Below are 19,397 nucleotides of genomic sequence, written 5' to 3' on the forward strand. Positions count from 1 at the left end.
TGGAGGTTTGCTTCTGGTTCCCAGGAATTTTCTTCTGGACCAAAACCTTTCCATTTAATTAAATATTGATTCTCCTGCAATCTACAATGGTCTCGATTTCGAACTCTTCTTCTCCATCCACCATTATGGCCTCTGGGGGCCCTCTTTCACGACCTGGAAAGGGATTAACCACATCAGGCTTCAACAAGGAGGTATGAAACACAGGGTGAATCTTAAATGAGTCGGGAAGTTCAAGCTCATAAGCCACTGGATTAATTTTTCTCTTGACCGGAAAAGGTCCTAGATATTTAGGTCCCAATTTCCTGGATGGACATTTAAGTTTCAGATTCAAAGTTGACAGCCACACACGATCACCAACCTTCGAATCCAGTTCTCCTCTCCTCTTTCTGTCAAAGAACCTCTTATTAACCTCTTGTGCTTTGGCAGTGATATCCTTCAGCACCTGGTTATTGGTAGCAAGGAAATTCAATCTGTTCTGAACTGCTGGCAAAGGAGAGTCCGGAATCAATGTTGGCAAAAAGGAGGGATGAAACCCATAATTGGAGAAGAAAGGAGATTGGTTGGTGGCGGTATCAGCAGAGTTATTGAATGCAAATTCTGCCAATGGCAGAAGTGAGGCCCAATCTTTTTGGGAAAAGGAGGTGAAGCAACGCAGGTATTGCTCCAGCGTTTGGTTGGTACGCTCAGTCTGTCCGTTGGACTGGGGATGATAAGCCGAAGAGAAGTTGAGTTTGATGCCCAGCGCTTCGCACAGTGCTTTCCAAAATCTTGAAGTAAACTGTACTCCTCGATCCGAGACAATGTCACTAGGGATTCCGTGCAGTCTAACAACCTCTTTAATGAAGACTTTAGCAGTTTCAGTTGCTGATGGAGTCCCTTTCATAGGTATGAAGTGTGACATCCTGGAGAGGCGGTCTACCACTACAAAAGATAAATGAAAACCCCTCCGATGAGGGAGCTCTACGATAAAGTCCATTGCGATTTTATCCCAGGGTCTCTCAGGAATGGGCAGAGGTCTTAATAGTCCCCATGCTTTGTTTTTGCTGTTTTTGTTCCTGAGACAGATTGAACATGAGCCAACATATTTCCTGCAATCCTTTGCTAAACTAGGCCACCAAAAATGTCTCCGGATCAAATCCATGGTTTTGTATCGCCCAAAATGGCCGGCCAGCGGGTAGTCATGACACCTGTAGGATGGTAGTACGTAAATTCTGTGGTATGAAAACTTTATTACCCCGCCAATAGAGCCCATCGTTTTCCTGAAGGTCCGTGTCTGGGGGCAAAGAGAATTCCCTGGATGCTTGACGGATCTGTGACATTAAGTCGGTTTGAGTAAGTAGAAAATTTCCAGCCTGTAGGATAGTATCTGTTTGAGGTGGAACTTCAACTTCTGTAAACATATGCGATAACGCGTCAGGTTTCACATTCTTGGAGCTGTGCCGGTAGGTTATGTGTAAATTAAAGCGTGAAAAGAAAAGAGCCCACCTTGCTTGTCTGGGCCTGAGGCATTTGGCGGTCCTGAGGTATTCTAAATTTTTGTGATCCATGAAGATCAGTATTGGGTGTGTTGCTCCTTCCAGGAGGTACCGTCACTCCTCTAGAGCCAATTTAATTGCCAACAGTTCTCAATCCCCCATATCATAGTTCCTTTCTGAAGGCCCTAACTTCTTTGAGAAGAAGGCCACAGGGTGCATTAGAGCCTTGGGTCCTTGGCGCTGGGACAGGATGGCCCCTACGGCGCTCTCTGAGGCGTCCACCTCCAGGATGTATGGAAGAGCGGGGTCAGGGTGCTTTAGTAACGGGGCCGAGGTAAAAAGTCCCTTTTAACTTATCAAGAGCAGCTTGGGCTGCCTCTGTCCATTGAAAACGGTTCTGTTTCTTGGTGAGCTGAGTGATGGGCATGATGATACCGGAGAAGTTTCTAATAAATTTCCTGTAGAAATTAGAGAAGCCGATGAACCGTTGTACCCCTTTCTTATCAATGGGAGGTGGCCAGGACAATTATAGCTGCGACTTTTTGAGGATCCATTGCCATACCTCCTGTAGAAATTACCAGTCGAGGAAGTGGATGGTCTGCCGTTCAAATTCGCATTTCTCGCCCTTGGCATAGAGTCCATTTTGTCTTAACCTCAGAAGGACTTGTTTCACATGGACACAATGTAGTTCTAAGGGGGCTGAGAAAATTAGAATGTCGTCTAGGTAGACGATCATGAATAGGTCTAGAAAGTCTCTGAAAATATTATTTACGAAATGCTGGAAGGTTGCTGGAGCATTGCATAATCCGAAGGGCATAACGAGGTATTCAAAGTGGCCAAAACGAGTCCGGAAGGCCGTTTTCCACTCGTCTCCCTCCCTGATTCTGATCAAATTGTAAGCACCTCGTAAATCCAACTTGGTAAATATTCTTGCAGAGCGGAGTCTCTGGAGCAATTCTGGAATCGGAGGCAACGGGTAGCGATTTTTAACGGTAATCCAGTTTAATTCTCTGTAATCCACACATGGACGGAGCGAATGGTCTTTTTTTTCAACAAAGAATATTCCTGCCCCGGCTGGTGAAGTTGAGTGTCAGATGAACCCCTTCTTGAGGTTCTCATTCACATAATCTTTTAGGACTGCGAGTTCAGGTTCTGAAAGGGGAAAGATCCTCCCAAATGGGATTTCTGCCCCTGGTAGAAGTTCAATCGGGCAATCGTAGGCCCGGTGGGGGGGAAGAGTATCTGCTTTTTGCTTATCGAAGACATCCAGGAAATCATGGTACACGGATGGAACAAGGTCTTGAGATTCGGATACTGGTTTTAGACAACCAATAACTGGAGCTGTGTGGTGGAGGATCTGGAGACAGTTGTGGAGACAGTAGGAGGACTGAAAGACTACCTTGCCGGTTGTCCAGTCTATCAGTGGGTTGTGTGCTTGCAACCATGGCATTCCTAGAATGATGGGAAAAAGTGGTGAAGATATAACGTCAAGGCACAACAGTTCTTGGTGGTTGGGTGAGATGTCAGCGGGCAAAGGTTGGGTTTCTTGGATGATGGGCCCAGATTTGATGTTGGACCCATCAGCTAATCGAATGAACAGCTTATGTTGCTTAGATCGTAGCGGAATGTTGTGTTGCAGGGCAAAGGCACGATCAATGAAGCAGCTGCAGGCACCGGAGTCAGTTATGGCCTGGATCTGAAGCACCCCTTCTGGAAGCTGTAGAGAGACAGGAACAGCAATGTGAGTCGTTCTTGCTAGAGTTAATGCATAATGATCAAGAGGAGGAGAGTCACACTTACAGGTCTTGTTGGGACACATATTGGCGTAATGACCGGCTCTCCCACAGTAGAGACAGAGATTATTCACACAACGGCGTTGTTTTTCTCCCGGTGTCAAGGGTGCACGAAGCAAGCCCAACTGCATTGGTTCTGGAGTTTCAGTGGTAGGAGCAGATAGTGGGGGTGCAGAGGTAGGTAGGCGGCTAGGTACCCTGGGTAGCATCCACATGGGCCGGTACTGGCTGGTCCTTTCAGATCTTCGCTCCCTCAGCCGGCGATCGATCTGAATGGACAGTTGGATCAGTTCAATTGGGGATCCCCACACGAGCTAGTTCATCCTTGAGTGCCTCCGAAAGCCCTAAACGGAACTGAAAACGGAGAGCGGCGTTGTTCCAATGTGTGTCGGTACTCCACCGTTTAAAGTCAGTAACATAATCCTCCACGGGCCTACAACCCTGCTGGAGGGTGTGGAGGCTGGCCTCGGCTGTGGTGGTACGCTGAGGATCATCATAAAGTTTGGCCATTTCATCCAAAAAAGAGTCCATAGTACCCAGCAAGGGACTGGCTTGTTCCAGTAAATGATGAGCCCAGGTCTGAGGTTCTCCCTGCAGTAATGAAATGAGGAACCCAACCTTGGTACTTTCCAAAGAAAAGGTGCGGGGCTGAAGCAAGAAGTACAAATGGCAGGCATTCCTGAAAGCACAGAATTTGCTACGGTCACCCATAAATTTCTCTGGAGCAGGAACTCGTGGTTCTGGGGGTGGCACCACTACTGTGGGTGTAGAAGCTGGAACTGATGATGCAGGTGCTGCGGTCCGAGGTGCTGAGGTGCTTGGAGAGAGAGACTCCACTCGTTCGAGTCGCTGGTAGCCATCTTGCAGGCCCTGGACTGCTTGAGTGAGATTTGCAATCTGCTGACACAGAGCATCCATAGCTGAGGCCCCCCTTTCAGACTCCATGTTGCTGGATTGTACTGTCACGTACCTTACAGCGGAGTCTGAAATGACGAGTGCGGCCTCTTGCACGGTCCCAGTCCTAGCACCCCTGGAGGTTGAGACAGGGTTGCTAGGGCGGCGGAAGGGTGCAGGTGCCTGCTGGCAGGATCAGGAACACGGAAGTCTTCGGAAAGAAGCTGGGATGCTGATCACTGGATGGATTCAGGAGAGTTCCAGCACAGGAACTTGCAGGGTCAAAGGCAGGTAGGAGTTGGCCACGTGCTGGCAGCGAGGTACACAATCGGCAGGCAGATTCGTAGTCAGGGACTGGCGGAGGTTGGCAACAAACTGGCAGCAAGGTACAGAATCGGGAGACAGAGCCGTAGTCAGAAGTCCAAGCCGGGTTCAGTACAGGAAGCAAGGCAGGCAGAGATGTAGTGATAATCCGAGAGGGTAGTCGAGGAAGGCAGAGGTTCAAGATCAGGGTCAGGTAAACAAGGCAACAGCAAGGGTTCAGGAACGAGCTGAGACAATCCAGCACTGATACTAGTATGCTTGATCATTTAAATAGGACGCCTCGCGCCGTGATTCGTTGGCGTGCGAACGTGCATGCGCTGACGTGCCCTCGTTCGTATGATCGCATTACATGCATGCCTAGTCCGGGGCTCGCTCGTTCTTACCGTATGTCTGGCTGGCACACAGGAACGAGCGTTTGTGATGGTTCTCTGACACCTATCTTGGAGGGGGGTCTGGCACTCCCATGTCTCCAAACGTACTATATTGCCTCACAAATGACCCTTGCCCATTGGTGGTTCTTTCCTGAGGCCAACAATGCAGCTACTGCGCTGGAGGTGGCCATCCTCACCTCATATGAATCCCTCCAAAATCTAATATATCGCATGTCACTTAAGGGGAGGAAAGGCGTAAATGTTTTGGCCATGACCCTGCAGATCTTTAGAGTTTCTAAACTAATACCACCCAGTACCCAAGCTGTCTATTCTCCCAATGCTCCACTATGGGGAAATCCTTTTCTACCAGAATTTAACCAGAGAACTGACGGGGGATACTGGTCCAAGAAAGGGGTGAAAACAATATCGCACTTGTTTACAGGTAATACATTCCGATCCTTTGTAGAATTCCAGAGAGACTTTGGGCTCCCACGCACGGCCTACTTTCAATACCTACAGATAAGACACACGGCAGCTGCACAATTTGGGCTACAAAATATAGAGATGAAATCTTCCCAACTTGAGCTCTTGCTGACTGATCCCTCTCACGTCAAATTAATTTATTATTATAAAAATCTGCTTCACTCCACAACTACTAGGCTCGTTACCATTGAACACAAATGGCGTTCAGATATACCCGAGCTGACGGAGGAGATATGGGGGGAGATTCTTCCCTTGCAGGTTCCCTCCATCATCTCTTCCAGGGACAAAGTGGTCCAGACCAAGCTATTATATAGAGCATACTTCACACCAAAATTACTATTTAAACTAAAGAGATTGTCTAATCCTCTGTGCCTCAGATGCGGTATGGCCGATGGCAAATTCTTCCACTTAATGTGGGAATGTGCCCCGATACGGCAGTTTTGGTCAGAAGTTACGGCCTTCATCAGCTCTGTAGCCAAAATACCAAACATTTGTAATCCTCTTAGATGCCTGCTAGGCTACATTGATGATGAGGGCTTATCCAAAAATGCACAGTCTTTCATACGAATAGTGTTGTTTTATGCTAAAAAAAACAATCATAATGCACTGGAAATCCCACTCCACTCCGACTATAAAGTTCTGGCTCACCATTATCAATCAAGCCATACCACTGTATAAGCTGACATATGAAGCTAGAGGATGCCCCAAAAAGTTCTCTAAAATATGGAACTCATGGGTAAGCTCAGAGAGCACCATACCACCGGCTTAGTAAGCTATAGTAATGTGTAGAGATACTACGGTATAGCAAATATCTGAAATTACCCTTGACTACAATAAAATGTGCTGTAAGACATTTTATATATACTAATGTGTAATGTAAACCTATACGCCTGTTCATTGTATTGCACTATGACTAAAGCAATGCTTGCTATGATTGTACACCTGTGTAACCACTATTGATATTTTTATAAAAACAATAAAAAAGTTAACCTTTAAAAATGTTGTTTTTCGTCACATCTCCATAATAATGTTGGTTTTTCTTTTTGTTTTTTTTAACAAGATCTGCATTTTTTTTTTCTAGCGCTCTCCATAATATGATTTCTAGTTGTGTGTGTCAAGTTACCACAACACCATTATTATCTTGTATTTTTTTACCTCAAGGAGGTTGGTTGGTGTCCCTTGTTAATTTGACCTTGTATTTTTGAAATGTACCTGCCTACTCACAAACTGTCCTTTTTGAACTAAAACACATAGCCAAGTATTTGTGAAAAAGAAATAGCCATTTGTTCTGGGTCATAACAAAATAAAGAGGAAGGCAACGCTGGAGAAACTGCTGAGGTTTGCTAAACCTTTGTACCCCAGGGCACACATCAATTATTTTACAGTCAAAATTGGTGGCCTGAGGAGTCCATATAATAGTGAGCACAATCCGGTCCAGGACTACAAGATCTCAGGAACAGCTGCAGATGACATATCTGTCCTCAAGCTGTGGTCATACAACAGTCTGCGTCTTTTGCCAGACCAAACTGAACCCAATCCATCACTCTCTGGTCTTCCTTAGACGCTTCCTTCCAGGCTGTGGCTCTGGTGTTAGAATTGTGGCAGGAGTTGGAGGAGGAGGACCTGGAGGAGGAGGACCATGGCTGAATTCACAAATGTGGCTTTGGCTCGTGAGTTCGCCCCTCAACCCCTTATTTAGGGCTTGTAACATAACTTCCTCACATAAGAGGCGTTGGCCCTCCTCCATTTCCAGCATTTTGCAGGCTGTCACGTAGGCATAGTCCTCTTGAACACTGGGAAGGTTTCTGAGGGCCGCAGTATCCTTCAGAAATAGGCCAATTGCTGCCTCCTTTGGGTTACTCCTCTTCCTGGCACTTTTTTGTGGAAGGCCGAGGGGAGGGACCTGGGATTCGGGCAGACTACTGGGCCCGGCCACCTCCTGACTGCCACTTACCCCTGCCACCTCCTGGCTGCCACTTTCCATGGTCTCCTCCTGGCTGAGACTTTCCTGTGTATGAAAAAGGGACATAGTTTTAGTTATTGGTTCATCAATCACACACAATTTTCAGCTCCTGACTGTTGCAAATTGAATGTTAATAAATAGAAAAGACTATCATTCTGACCCCAGCATTTTTCATTCTTGTCCCAATCCTTTGTGGCCATTACTGTCTATTGATATGTAAAACACTTTGTGAAATCAGAAATTAGTTACCAAAACTAACATATATTTAACATCATTAATTTGACAAACAGAAATATTTTGAAGAATGCCATACCTGACTCAAGCTGGGCTCCTCCACATGTTGCTGCTTGGAAGGCCCAGGTTGGTCATCGTAAGCCTCAGCTGGGGGGAAAGGAAGCCTTGAAGGAAGACTGGAGAGTGCTGGCCTGGGTTCAGTCTGGCCTGCCAGAAAATGCAGTCTGTCATAGTACCACAGCCTGGGTACATAAATGTCATCTGCTGCAGCTCCTGACCTCTGGGAATCCTGTACCTTCTTGTGCTCCCTATTATAAGTGCTCCTCATGCCACCAATTAGGGCCTTCAAATAGGGGATGTCTGCCGTGGGGATAACCGGCTTCACAAATTCCAGCAATTGATCCAGCGCTGCCTTCCTCTTTGGTTTATTGTTATAAAACGGGTGGTCTACCTGCCACAAACAGGGCAGCTCCCTGTACATATCAATGAATATGGGGATAAAGTCCTCATCGTTGAATAGATCCATTTTCTCTGCAAGACACAACACAAGACAAACCCTAATATCAGGGGAAACTCTCCTAATCTTGACTCAATATAGGCCTCAATCTATAAGCAGATCGTACATACGACACACGCGTTACGCTTTATATACACTGCGCATGTGTGAAACTCCACCCGCCCCTGACGCTCTTTTTAGTCTATTCCCTGCTCCTTCTATTTCGGCGCAGTGGGAGAGCACAGGGCAGAGAGACAACAGGTGCATGTAGAGGAGAGCAGCAACGATGAAAGGCCGGAGCCCCGAACCTCACGATCCTGGAGGAGATTGAAGGCCTCAAATATGTCCCTTGTAGAGATGACGGAGATGGTGAACATCTTGAAGAGGGCCGACTATGATGGGAAGCATGAACCTTACCCAAACCCAAAAGTCAGAAAGGCCAAGATCATGCCTACAGTTGTGAAGAGTCTGCACAGGAATTTTGGGGTATGGTGATGAAAGGATTAACTGAGGAAACAATGGTCAGACCTCAAATTGAGGGAGCAGGATCAGTACAGAAGAATCAAGAGAGTGCTGCAAAAAAGTAAGTATTTTGTCGTGTGTTCCTATTCTTCTTCACGTTCATGCTGCCCCATGTGCTTTTCTTTACTGTTGTACATTTTAAAATGGCTACTTTCATGTTCATGGGCACAGTAATCGGTTGTAGGAAACATTGTTCGTTCGCCCACTTTAAGATGTTTTTAGCAGATACAAGTTAACTACATTTGTTCATGCCTATTTGTATTAAAATAAGTTTGTTGTCTAGATGGGTTTGTAACTACAATGAAATGTAAACTTGATTCTGTGTAAGGAGAGGACACTCAGCAGCTGTTTACACATCTGGACGCAGGAGCACTAGTGTGGGACACCAGAACAAACCTTTTAGGGTGTCCCACACAGGTGCTCCAGTGGATACTCTAGGGGTGTCTCCATGTGTGATACTTTAACAAAAAAGGAAAGTATTCCAACTTTAGGAAGGAAATAAAATGTTCTTCAGCTTGGAACTCTGCCAAAACAGACAATTGTACGACACTTCCAATCAATGTTTCATATTCCTATTTCTGCCCTCCAATATCTGTGTGCTAAGTATACCTATTTTTTATTCACATAGGGGAGAAAAGACTTGGGACATCTGAGGACACCAGGGACCCCCCACCTCCTAAAGAAGTGGAAATCCCCACACCACAAGCAGAGGATGAGGAGGGAGAGGTTTATGAAGTGGGCGAAATTGTCACCACAACAGGTGAGTGTCTGAGACCACAGCTTCAGGTAAGAGATCTATGCCTGCATATTTCTAATACATGGTGTGTTTTTTTCTTTTAGGTGATGTGGATGTTGTGAAAGAAGAATCTCATTTCACCAGTAAAAGTGCCCAGATCCTCATCGGGGAGAGTATGGGGTGCAATCATGATTTAGAAAATATAAAGGAAAACATCAATGATGTTCAAAAAAATGAAGAACATCATTGATGTTTTAGGCAGAATATAAAAAACATCAAAATTGTACAGTTTTATCCTGTATTTTTTAATTTTAAAAAATCTGTAAAGTATTTGAAAAGCCAAATTTTGAAGATGCACACAGTGTGTCGACATGTGCTATCTGCCATCAGGGGATATTAATGTACGCTTTTTTGGGTGCAACCCCTTCCTCCGAAGGGGTTGCACCCCCAAAACAGGTCCATTGATCCCCCATGATGGGAGCTAGCACATGTTGACATTAGGCATGGGATCAGGAGGGAAATCCCCAGTTTGAATCCCAATTTGTGTGCATCTTCAAAATTTGGCTTTTACAGGGGTGACATCACCCCATCTGATGAAGTTAATATCAACAAATTTTGGACATACTCATGTCTGATATTGCCTTCACTTTATCTAAGTTGAACTTTGTAAGTTCCTGAGTTGTGTATGTTATGCTTTGAAACATGCCTGTTTAACCAAAAAAAGGATCTTTACAATGTGAAAAAAATATATACATACACCAAAGACATTGGTTTGTTCAAAAACCCTTTTCTAATGCACGTGAAAATGTGCTTTGAGTAAAATGTTTTCTACTCAATGTGTGGCTTCTTCTTTCAATGCTCAGTAGCAATTTTTGTAGTAAGTTGGTGTTTACAGTGACAATGGGGGTTATTTACTAAAGGCAAATCCACTTTGCACTACAAGTGCAGTTTCATGTACACTTTTAAGTGTTGGAGTGCAAAATGGATTTGCCTTTAGTAAATAACTCCCACAGTGCTTTCTAATTTGCCACAATCACGCCATTTTCATGACTCCACAAAATTCATTCATGGTGCTGAAAATGATGAATATTTTTGTCAGTAATGCATTACATACATTAACAACAAAAACAAGGTGTGTGTAGCAGACCCACAACATAATAATAGTTCACTGAAGAAGAGATCGTCACCTGATGTATAAAATAAATTACATTTCCACTATTGAAGAAAATGTCCAAAAAGAAAAGCCCATTGGAGAACCTAGGAGACAGCTAAAAGAAACCTAGGCAGTAAATCAAAGGAAATCTTTCAGTTTAAGTTCAAAAAAATTGTTGATAAAATGTTTCTTAAACCATTTCTGGCATATCAATGGCCCCCCTACCCGCAAAGTACTCGACATACTTCTGTTTTACTTCGCGGGCGCTTTGGGGGGAAAGACAGGACGGCCAGCTTCAAACGCCGTCGGGGTTTCTTCTTGAAGTCCGGCCTCAGGCCCAACTGAGGCCACATAGTTCATTGAATTTCTCTTTAAATAGTCGTGAAGAATGCAGCATGCAAGGATTATATGGCTAAGTTTATATTCCGCCATGTTGATTGGCGTAAGGAATAGGCGGAACCGGCTGGCCATTATCCCGAAAACGTTCTCCACCACTCTTCTGGCTCTTGCCAGACAGTAGCTATTAACCCTCTGGTCCAGGGTGAGGGTCCTCATGGCTTCAAAATGGTCGGCTGGTCAGAATGAACTAACAGAAAGCACTGAAAAACAGAAAGTCCGGAGCCGAAAATCAAAAATGAGCGGACAAGAACGCACAAGCACAAACCGAAGAGCAGTAATGATCGGAAAAGCAGGAGGCTGAAAAGCGTGAATTGTCTGTCACCAGACTTCTACTAACACGAGATTAGCGGAAGGAGCCCAAAGAACTTCCTCTTTCTAGTGCCGTCGTACGTGTTGTACGTCACCGCGTTCTTGACGTTCGGAATTTCCGACCAACTTTGTGTGACCGTGTGTATGCAAGACAAGTTTGAGCCAACATCCGAAAAAAACATGGATTTTGTTGTCGGAATGTCCGATCGTGTGTACGAGGCATTAGGCTGGCCATACATTATACAATTGTCTTAACAAAAACCATATACAGGATCTCACAAAAGTTAGTACACCCCTCACATTTTTGTAAATATTTTTTTCTATCGTTTCGTGTGACAACACTGAAGAAAGGACATTTTGCTACAATGTAAAGTAGTGAGTGTACAGCTTGTATAACAGTGTAAATTTGCTGTCCCCTCAAAATAACTCAACACACGCCCATTAATGTCTAAACCGCCGGCAACAAAAGTGAGTACACCCCTAAAGCCTTGTACACATGATCGGATTTTCCACAAACAAAACCTCAGACTTTTGACTTCTGTCTTGCCATTCTATCCCATAGCCCAGACATATGAAGAATACGGGAGATTATTGTCACATGTACCACACAGCCAGTACTTGCCAGATTTACTGAAACTCGATAGTGCAAAATCAGGTGGAGCTCTGCACAGAAGCCAATCCACTTCCAGATTTTTTTTGGTAAAGCTTAAGGCCCCTTTCACACTGCTGCGACTTGAAAGTCGTGGGATTATGCTGTGATTTTAGCGTGATTTCGCTGCCACGATTTCAGGGAATGTGTAAACTTGAGGTCTATGGACCTCAACTCGCATCAAAGTCGAACCAAAGTAGTGTAGGGACTATTTTGAAGTCGGTGCGACTTGAAGTCACACAGATATGAATGGTACTCATTGGAAATCATGGGGTATGACTTGTCATGCGACTTTGCAGTCCTAAGTCACAGGACAAGTCACATAAGTGTGAAAGGGGCCTAACTGAACAAGCTGAAGTTAGAAGCTGATTGGCTACCATGTACACCTGCACCAGATTTTGAACTCTCCAGTTTTAGTAAATCAACCCCAAAGAGCCAATCATGTGCTGGTAGTAGTGGAAAGGAGAGTGACAGAGAGATGAATGTATCACTGTGCAGCTTCTCCTTCAGCCCTGGTTCACACTGATGCAATGCGGGAAACACACAAGATTCGCTGCGCTTCCCCGCATTTCTGGCAATCCCATGACGTCCATGCAGTCTGCTGCGGGGGTCAATGTTAGATTAACAACACCCTGAAACAGATGGCAAAATGCAGTGTGATTGCCAGAATCGCATCTCATGGGTGTGAACACCCATGCCATGTGATTCAGGTGCGGAGGAAAAAAGGGTCCTGCACCATTTAGGAGGGGATGCGATGCATTGCCATTTGAGCCATACAAAATTTATGGCTCAAATCGCACTGCACAGACATAGCATGTGATGTGCAAAGGAATACTGTGCGATTCCTGTAGGAATCACATTCTGTGTTTTGCACGCACCAGTGTAAACCTAGTCTCCCTGTACAAACACAGGCTGGGTGCGATTACATTAGAAATCTCTCCTGCGCTCGGGTGTCAAGAATCTTAGTGTGTGGTGCGACCAGCTTTTTGAAGCAATGCCTGCCATCTTGCAGCCCTCCTCAGAATAATGGGTATTCATAGACTAAAAGAAAAGAAGGAGGGCACACCGACCTAGTGCATTACCACTGGTAAAGCTTTATTAAAGCATAAAAACAGCAAGATGTATACTCACAAACAAGCATTTATACAAGGCTTTGACAATGGAGCAGTACGCTGTTCTGAAGGCCGACACACCAGGACCTGATGTCGAGAAGGTCAAACCGATAAAAATTGGCTAATGGCTGGTGCGTTTCGGGGGAGTACCCCTTTCTTCAGAGTCTAAGCGGGTTTGCCCGTATACATCTTGCTGTTTTTATGCTTTAATAAAGCTTTACCAGTGGTAATGCACTAGGTCGGTGCGCCCTCCTTTTCTTTTTTTCCTTTGGCTGCGATTACATGACATTCTGGGCTCAGAGTAACAGGATTGCTAAATGTCCAAGCCATCTTGTGGAGGAAAAAAAGTACTGCAGGCACCAGCTCTGTATTTTGGATGAATATTGCAGTTAAAGTTGCTTTTTTTATCTTTTGTTAAGATAATACTGTTTTTTATTTTTATTTTTTTTACCTTGACTAAATATTTGCTTTAGGATTGACATGAAGGAAGAGAGTAGCAGGACAGGTAGGAGGGCTTTTTCAGCTTTATTCATTTGTTTTTGTTAATCTTTATTATGATGCTAAAGTCTACAGCTATGTTATAAACTTGTAAAATTATTCATTTAAATTCATAACGTATAAACCATAAAACATTCACAGTCTTATGATGCAATATTACCATCTGCCAGCTGTAAGGAGGCAGGGTACAGGGTGTAATTTTGTAATGGTTCAGGCCCCAATGTAGAGGTACTGAGTCTTTTGAATTAAATAGCTGTATTGCTTTTAGCAAGGTAAATACCTCTATAGAAAAATAGCTAATTTCTCTGTAGTGGTTTTGATAAACTGCTTTCTGAATTCTGTTTATGTATCTTACTTCTGTGCAGTTGCGGCATGCTATTAAATTATAAATATGTAAATGGGCTATTTTGTATGATAACTGTCTGTTTAAGTTCTATGATGTATGAACTGATGATGCCTTACGTTATTTTTGTGGTACTCTATCCATGCCCCCTTGCAGCTGTTATGAGTGTGAGAATTGTCATCGTCCTTTGACAGGCCAAATTAGAAGTGAAAAATAAAGTGGACTTATGTAAAAGCAGCTAGATGTCTCTTTCTTAATCAGTCTAGAGAAAAAGAAAATATATTTCCTGACTAACTCCATGGCAGCATACGTATGGATTAACCCCGCCTCCACTCCTCCCCTATAGGACCCCACTTCCATAAATTTTTGCTCTGAGCTAGACGCCACGTTTCTTTTTTGTCCTCCTCCTAAGGACCGGTTTGGTTATTCGAATACCTGAAGTTTTTCCTCACTGTGATCAAGACCGGCCAACGGCGACCACTGGGAAGACAGGTCGCGATACTCCGATAAGCCTTAGCTATTAGCAGGGTATGGAGTGGGCAAAGGGAAGAGGCACTTGAAGAGCTAAAGCCTGGCCATTGGCAGGCAAGCGGTGCAATGGCCAGATAGCCCAGCTATTAGGGGGTGGACCTATCAGCCCCAAGTACGGCGTGATCAGCCTATCTGGCCCGGTTTGATTGTGAAAGCAGGATTGAATTGCATCTGTTTTCTTCCCTGGCTTTAGTGTTTTCCAGTCTATGGTAGCTGGAGCGCATTGGTGTTCCAAGCCACTGCTTTCTCCTACCCAGGGGCTCAGCGCATGTGTGCTGTGGGCGGCGATGGCATCATTTCAGTGGAGAAATTCAATTAGCAGTCAGTACTGTTGATATTGGGATCTCTTTGTGGGCAGCTTGCATCAGTTTCCCTAAATGCTGTGTGCAATCATCACAGGTATATGCTCTGCATTAACACCCTTGTTTGCTGCCTCTGTGTGATTCTGCTATGATTTGATAACCTGTGCAGGTTGTCTGTGCAGTTTCACACTGGATGTTGCACTGCCCCCCCTTCTGGCCAGCCCTTGTGTAGCAGGTATGACAGGGTGAGTTTCACCCTTTCCTTTCCTTGCTGACCTGGGTACTCTTTTTGTTTTTTTAACCATTTCTTTTCTATCCTATTTTTGCTTTTTTTTTTTTTTTTAATCCTTTTAGGTCAGTTTGACAATACACGGCACGAGATGATAAAGACCACATTAGGTCACAACATTCTTCTTCCAGATGTATTTGCCATAGGCCACCATCAAGGTCCAGCCTTCATAGCAGAAGCTCTGAATCCTCCTCTACGCACCCACTGCTATGTCAGCCACTCCAAGGAGGGAGCCTGCTGGGGATGCAGGACTCCGGGCCCAGATGGCGAGTCTGTGTGAGCAATGCTAATCCCAGGCGGTTGAGAAAGGGAGTGATGATTTCCAGCAAATGGAATCTCTGGTGAGGCACGTGGTGCAAGAATCCCTTAAAGAGTGAGATACAAGCCATACGCAAAGTTCAACAACCATTGCGGCGTTTTCTCCCACTAAGATGACCAGCAAGAACTGATACCAAGCCATCCATCTATGAAGACCTCAGACAGTGAGGCAATTGAGATGAGTCTCTTTACCCTTGTAATGCCTTTTGGTCAAGGCAATGATGGGTGCATTTACATAAATAGAAACTGTAGAGTCTCCTGCAAAGCAAGAGGAAGTTCTGTGAGCATCTTGGGCTATGTTTAACTCTAGTGCGACTTGTCATGGGACTTTGAACACATAGGGTCACATGACAAGTCACAGCCCATCAATTTCAATGGCACCCATTCCAATTTATGCGACTTATAATAATAATAATAATAATAATAATAATAAAAATGTAAACAGAGTAAACATAGTCAATACATAGCCAGAGTTCAGGAACCGGAACGCATAGTCAGACAAGCCAAAACATCAGGGAGCCAGAGATGAGCGTAGTAGAACAGCAAGCAGGATCTGGAGCCATAAGGAATGTCAGCCAAGCAAGTCTTTAACAGGAACACAGGAGAGCGTCTCTAGAGATGTGACCAAGGCGAAGGCAGAGATCATCTGGGCTGGACGGCTTAAGTAGGCAGGACTGACGAGCAACAGGTGAGTCACTGTGGAGAGAAAGGAGCTGGCAATTAGCTGACAGCTGAGCGGCCAGCTTTGAGAAGGAAGGGCTGAGCCCAGCCCTGACATCATCCGTGCCACATCAGTTCTCATCTGTGCCATTTCCATGCCACATCAGTGCTCATTCGTGCCACATCTATGCCACTACAGTGCCCATCAGTGCCACCACAGTGCCCATCAGTGCCTCACAAAAGTGTAATAGGTAGTCAAATCAGATTTGGAATTTATGTCCCTAGAACACCTGACGGTGCTCCCTGCATGTTGGACCTCTGTATGTGGCCTGGCTGTGTAAAAGTTTCACACAGGTGGTGTCACCATACTCAGGAGGAGTAGCAGAATGTATTTTGGGGTGTCATTTTTACATGCTATGTGTTAGAAATATCTTATAAATGGACAACTTGTGGAAAAAAAAAATCACACGTTTAAAAGACTCATAGAGTCATTATGCCTCATAGAGTATACGTTGAGGTGTTTACTTTCTAAAATGGGGTCATTTTTTGGACATTTCCATTGTCCTGATGCTCCAGGACTTTCAGAAGTGTAAGAGGTAGTCTAGCAATTATATGTGTAATTTATGCTCCCAGAACGCCTGAAGGTGCTACTTCAATGTTGGGCCTCTGTATGTGGCCAGCTTGTGTAAAAGTCTCACACATGTGATATCGCCATACTCAGGAGGAGTAGCAGAATGTTTTCTGGGGTGTAATTTGTGGTATGCATATGCTCTGTGAAAGAAATAACCTGTTAATATGACAATTTTGTGAAAGAAAATGTTCATTTTGCAAAGAATTGTGGAAAAAAATTACAACTGCAAAAAACTCACTATGCCTCTTACTAAATATCTTGGAATGTCTACTTTCCAAAAAGCGGTCATTGGGGGGTATTTGTACTTTCCTGGCTTGTTAGTGTCTCAAGAAATGAGATAAGCCGTTCGTACACCAGGTGTGAACAATTTGCAATGATTAGCACCATAGCTTGTAGACTCTATAACCTTCACAAAGACCAAATAATTTACACTGATTTGGGTTATTTTTACCAAAGATATGTAGCAGTATAAATTTTAGGCAAAATGTATAAAGGAAAATTACTAATTTTCAAAATTTTATAACCAAAACGAAAATGTTTGGTCTTTTTTCATTTATAGCGCAAAAAATAAAAAACCCAGTGGTGATCAAATACCACCAAAAGAAAGCTCTATTTGTGTGAAAAAAAGGACAAAAATGTAATATGGGTACAGTGTTGCATGACTGAGAGAATTCCATTCAAAATGTGAGAGCACCGAAAGCTGAAAATTGGTCTGGTTAAGAAGGGGGGTGCCCCCCTTTTTCTGTGATCTGACTTCCTGTTAGAAGGTGGCTATTTATGTTCTCCATGGTCCCACTGTATGTAGGAAAGTAGCCACCCTCTCTAACATGCTATGTTGTAAATGTGTGAAAATTCACTTCAGTGATCCTATCAAGAGTATCGCTGTTTACTTATTTTATCTGCACGTGTTTGGACAATTGAACCTAGTACTCCATATTCCCATCGCACATGTTCCTGGAGAAAGCGCTAGAGTTTTGGGTGTTGCAGCAACCACCAGCTGGAGACTGGATAAGAAAGCCACAATAAGGATATTTGCCAGCATACCACGACTCATCAGGTAGAGTCCAAACATTTTTTTATTGAAGCATGATCACATCACAAAAAGTTAGTGCAACATTTCTGGGGAAGGGGTCTTGCGTGACTCCGAAACATTGCACTAACTTTTTGTAGTGTGATCGTGCTTCAATAAAAAAACATTGGACTCTTCCTGATGATCCGTGATGTACTGGAAAATATCCATATTGTGGATATTTGAACCTTCACATATATTATGTGTGAACATTCTTAAATCCTTTATTAAATCGGTTTCCTTGAATTGGAGTGGTAGTTCAGGAAAGTAAGGTTTTACATTGGGTTTTTTTCATGTGGGGCCAAGGAAGGAATCCATAGTTTTCTTTCACCTGGTGTCAGCAGTCAGAGTCACACTGGAGCAAAGAAAGGTGAATAAATGCTTCTGGGAAGAAGAGCGCTAAGTGAACCTTTTATTCTGCCCTGGGTGGGTAAAGAAAAGTGTCAGTTTAAAATGTAGTATTGATTGCAGTATGTCACAGTCAATAACCTTTATTTGCTTGCGCTGGTTTTGTAAATACAGGGTATATGACCACATATATCACACTGCAGCAGTGGTTTGCTGCAGGACTAGGCGGGTATGAAAATATATGGGAGTTCTGTTGGGTAGATTATGCCAGAAGAAAGTATTATGATAACAGATGGATAATGTAATCAAGGCATTAGATGAGCTCCCCATCAGGATCAGTAAAGAATTTTTTGGCTGTGGGCAGTCTGCGACCTCTGCATTCACCCCCTAATCAACCAGCCTTGGAAGAAAAATCGATTTTGAAAGACGGTTGTCCCAGCCTGTTTATTTTGCCAGGAAAAAAATATTTTCTTTGCACCATGAATAAATGACAAAATAATTTCACATTAAGATCATGTTAGTTTGTAGGATATTTCTAATAATGTACAGAAATTACATCTCCGCAGTCTTGCTAAATGTAGTAAAACGAAGTTGCCAAATGCCCTGGCACGCACTCACGTTGTATCTCAGGGGACTCCACTTGTCTTGTTCTGATGGCTTGTGCTTTACTCTGCTGCTGTAATTAGGATACTCGCACTTTTTTCAGTCAAGCTACACTTTGTAAATGGTAGACTGAGCTGACATAAAATAATATGTATTCTCTCTCTCCCTGCACAGGTTGCAGCTCATAGCGGATCGTCTTATGCAGAGATTTCTGGGCTCGGGGCTGATGTTAAAAGAATGGGACAGAGTGAAACTTCATGCAACAGTTATGAATACACTGTTCCGGAGAGACCCCCTAGGCAAGTGCATATGTCTTACAAGTATTGATATCAAGAAGAGAATCCATGTATTGTTCATATGATCAACAATCCCTGTCTGCCTGATTTGGTTATTGTGTGCTTTAATACAGTTAATACTAGAGTGTATTGAGGATGAGCTAGAGATGAAATAAGAAATAACATGTACAGTTCTAGCAAGAAATATTTTTTATTATTTTTACATTTAAATAAAGACTCAGTAAAATCATGTATGTGACACATAATGGAATCATAACTGCGGCTTAAATATTTGTTTACTTGACAAGTATACCAGAAAGAGTGTAACACCGCTCAAACTGCGGATAAAGATTTCCTCATGGGTACTGGCCCCGGCTCACCACCGTCAATAGTACCTAAAGAAAAGGAAAATCGGTCGCACACCATGGAAGGAAGAACTTCTGTAGAATAGTTACTTTGTTGCCAAAGGACATAGACAGGGCAACATTGGTAGAACGGTTTCACATGGATAACTCGTGCTTGTTTTTGGGCCTCTTGGTAGCCTCCTTTAAAGTGGTCCCCTTTGCTCAGTTCTATTCAAGACTCTTGCATTCAACATTCCCACGATGTGGGACAAG

General features: G+C 43.8%; 1 protein-coding gene across 1 annotated transcript in view; it reads left to right on the forward strand.

The window, feature by feature from the left end:
* The window catches only part of ASCC1 (activating signal cointegrator 1 complex subunit 1), a 441,223-nt gene that overhangs the window by 226,109 nt on the left and 195,717 nt on the right, over positions 1-19,397 (forward strand). Inside the window, exon 8 of the mRNA XM_073596562.1 lies at positions 18,680-18,804. Coding sequence (XP_073452663.1) covers positions 18,680-18,804 — 125 coding nt within the window. The remainder of the gene's footprint in view (positions 1-18,679; positions 18,805-19,397) is intronic.

This window comes from Aquarana catesbeiana, linkage group LG08 (genome assembly GCF_042186555.1).
Source record: "Aquarana catesbeiana isolate 2022-GZ linkage group LG08, ASM4218655v1, whole genome shotgun sequence".
NCBI lineage: Eukaryota > Metazoa > Chordata > Amphibia > Anura > Ranidae > Aquarana > Aquarana catesbeiana.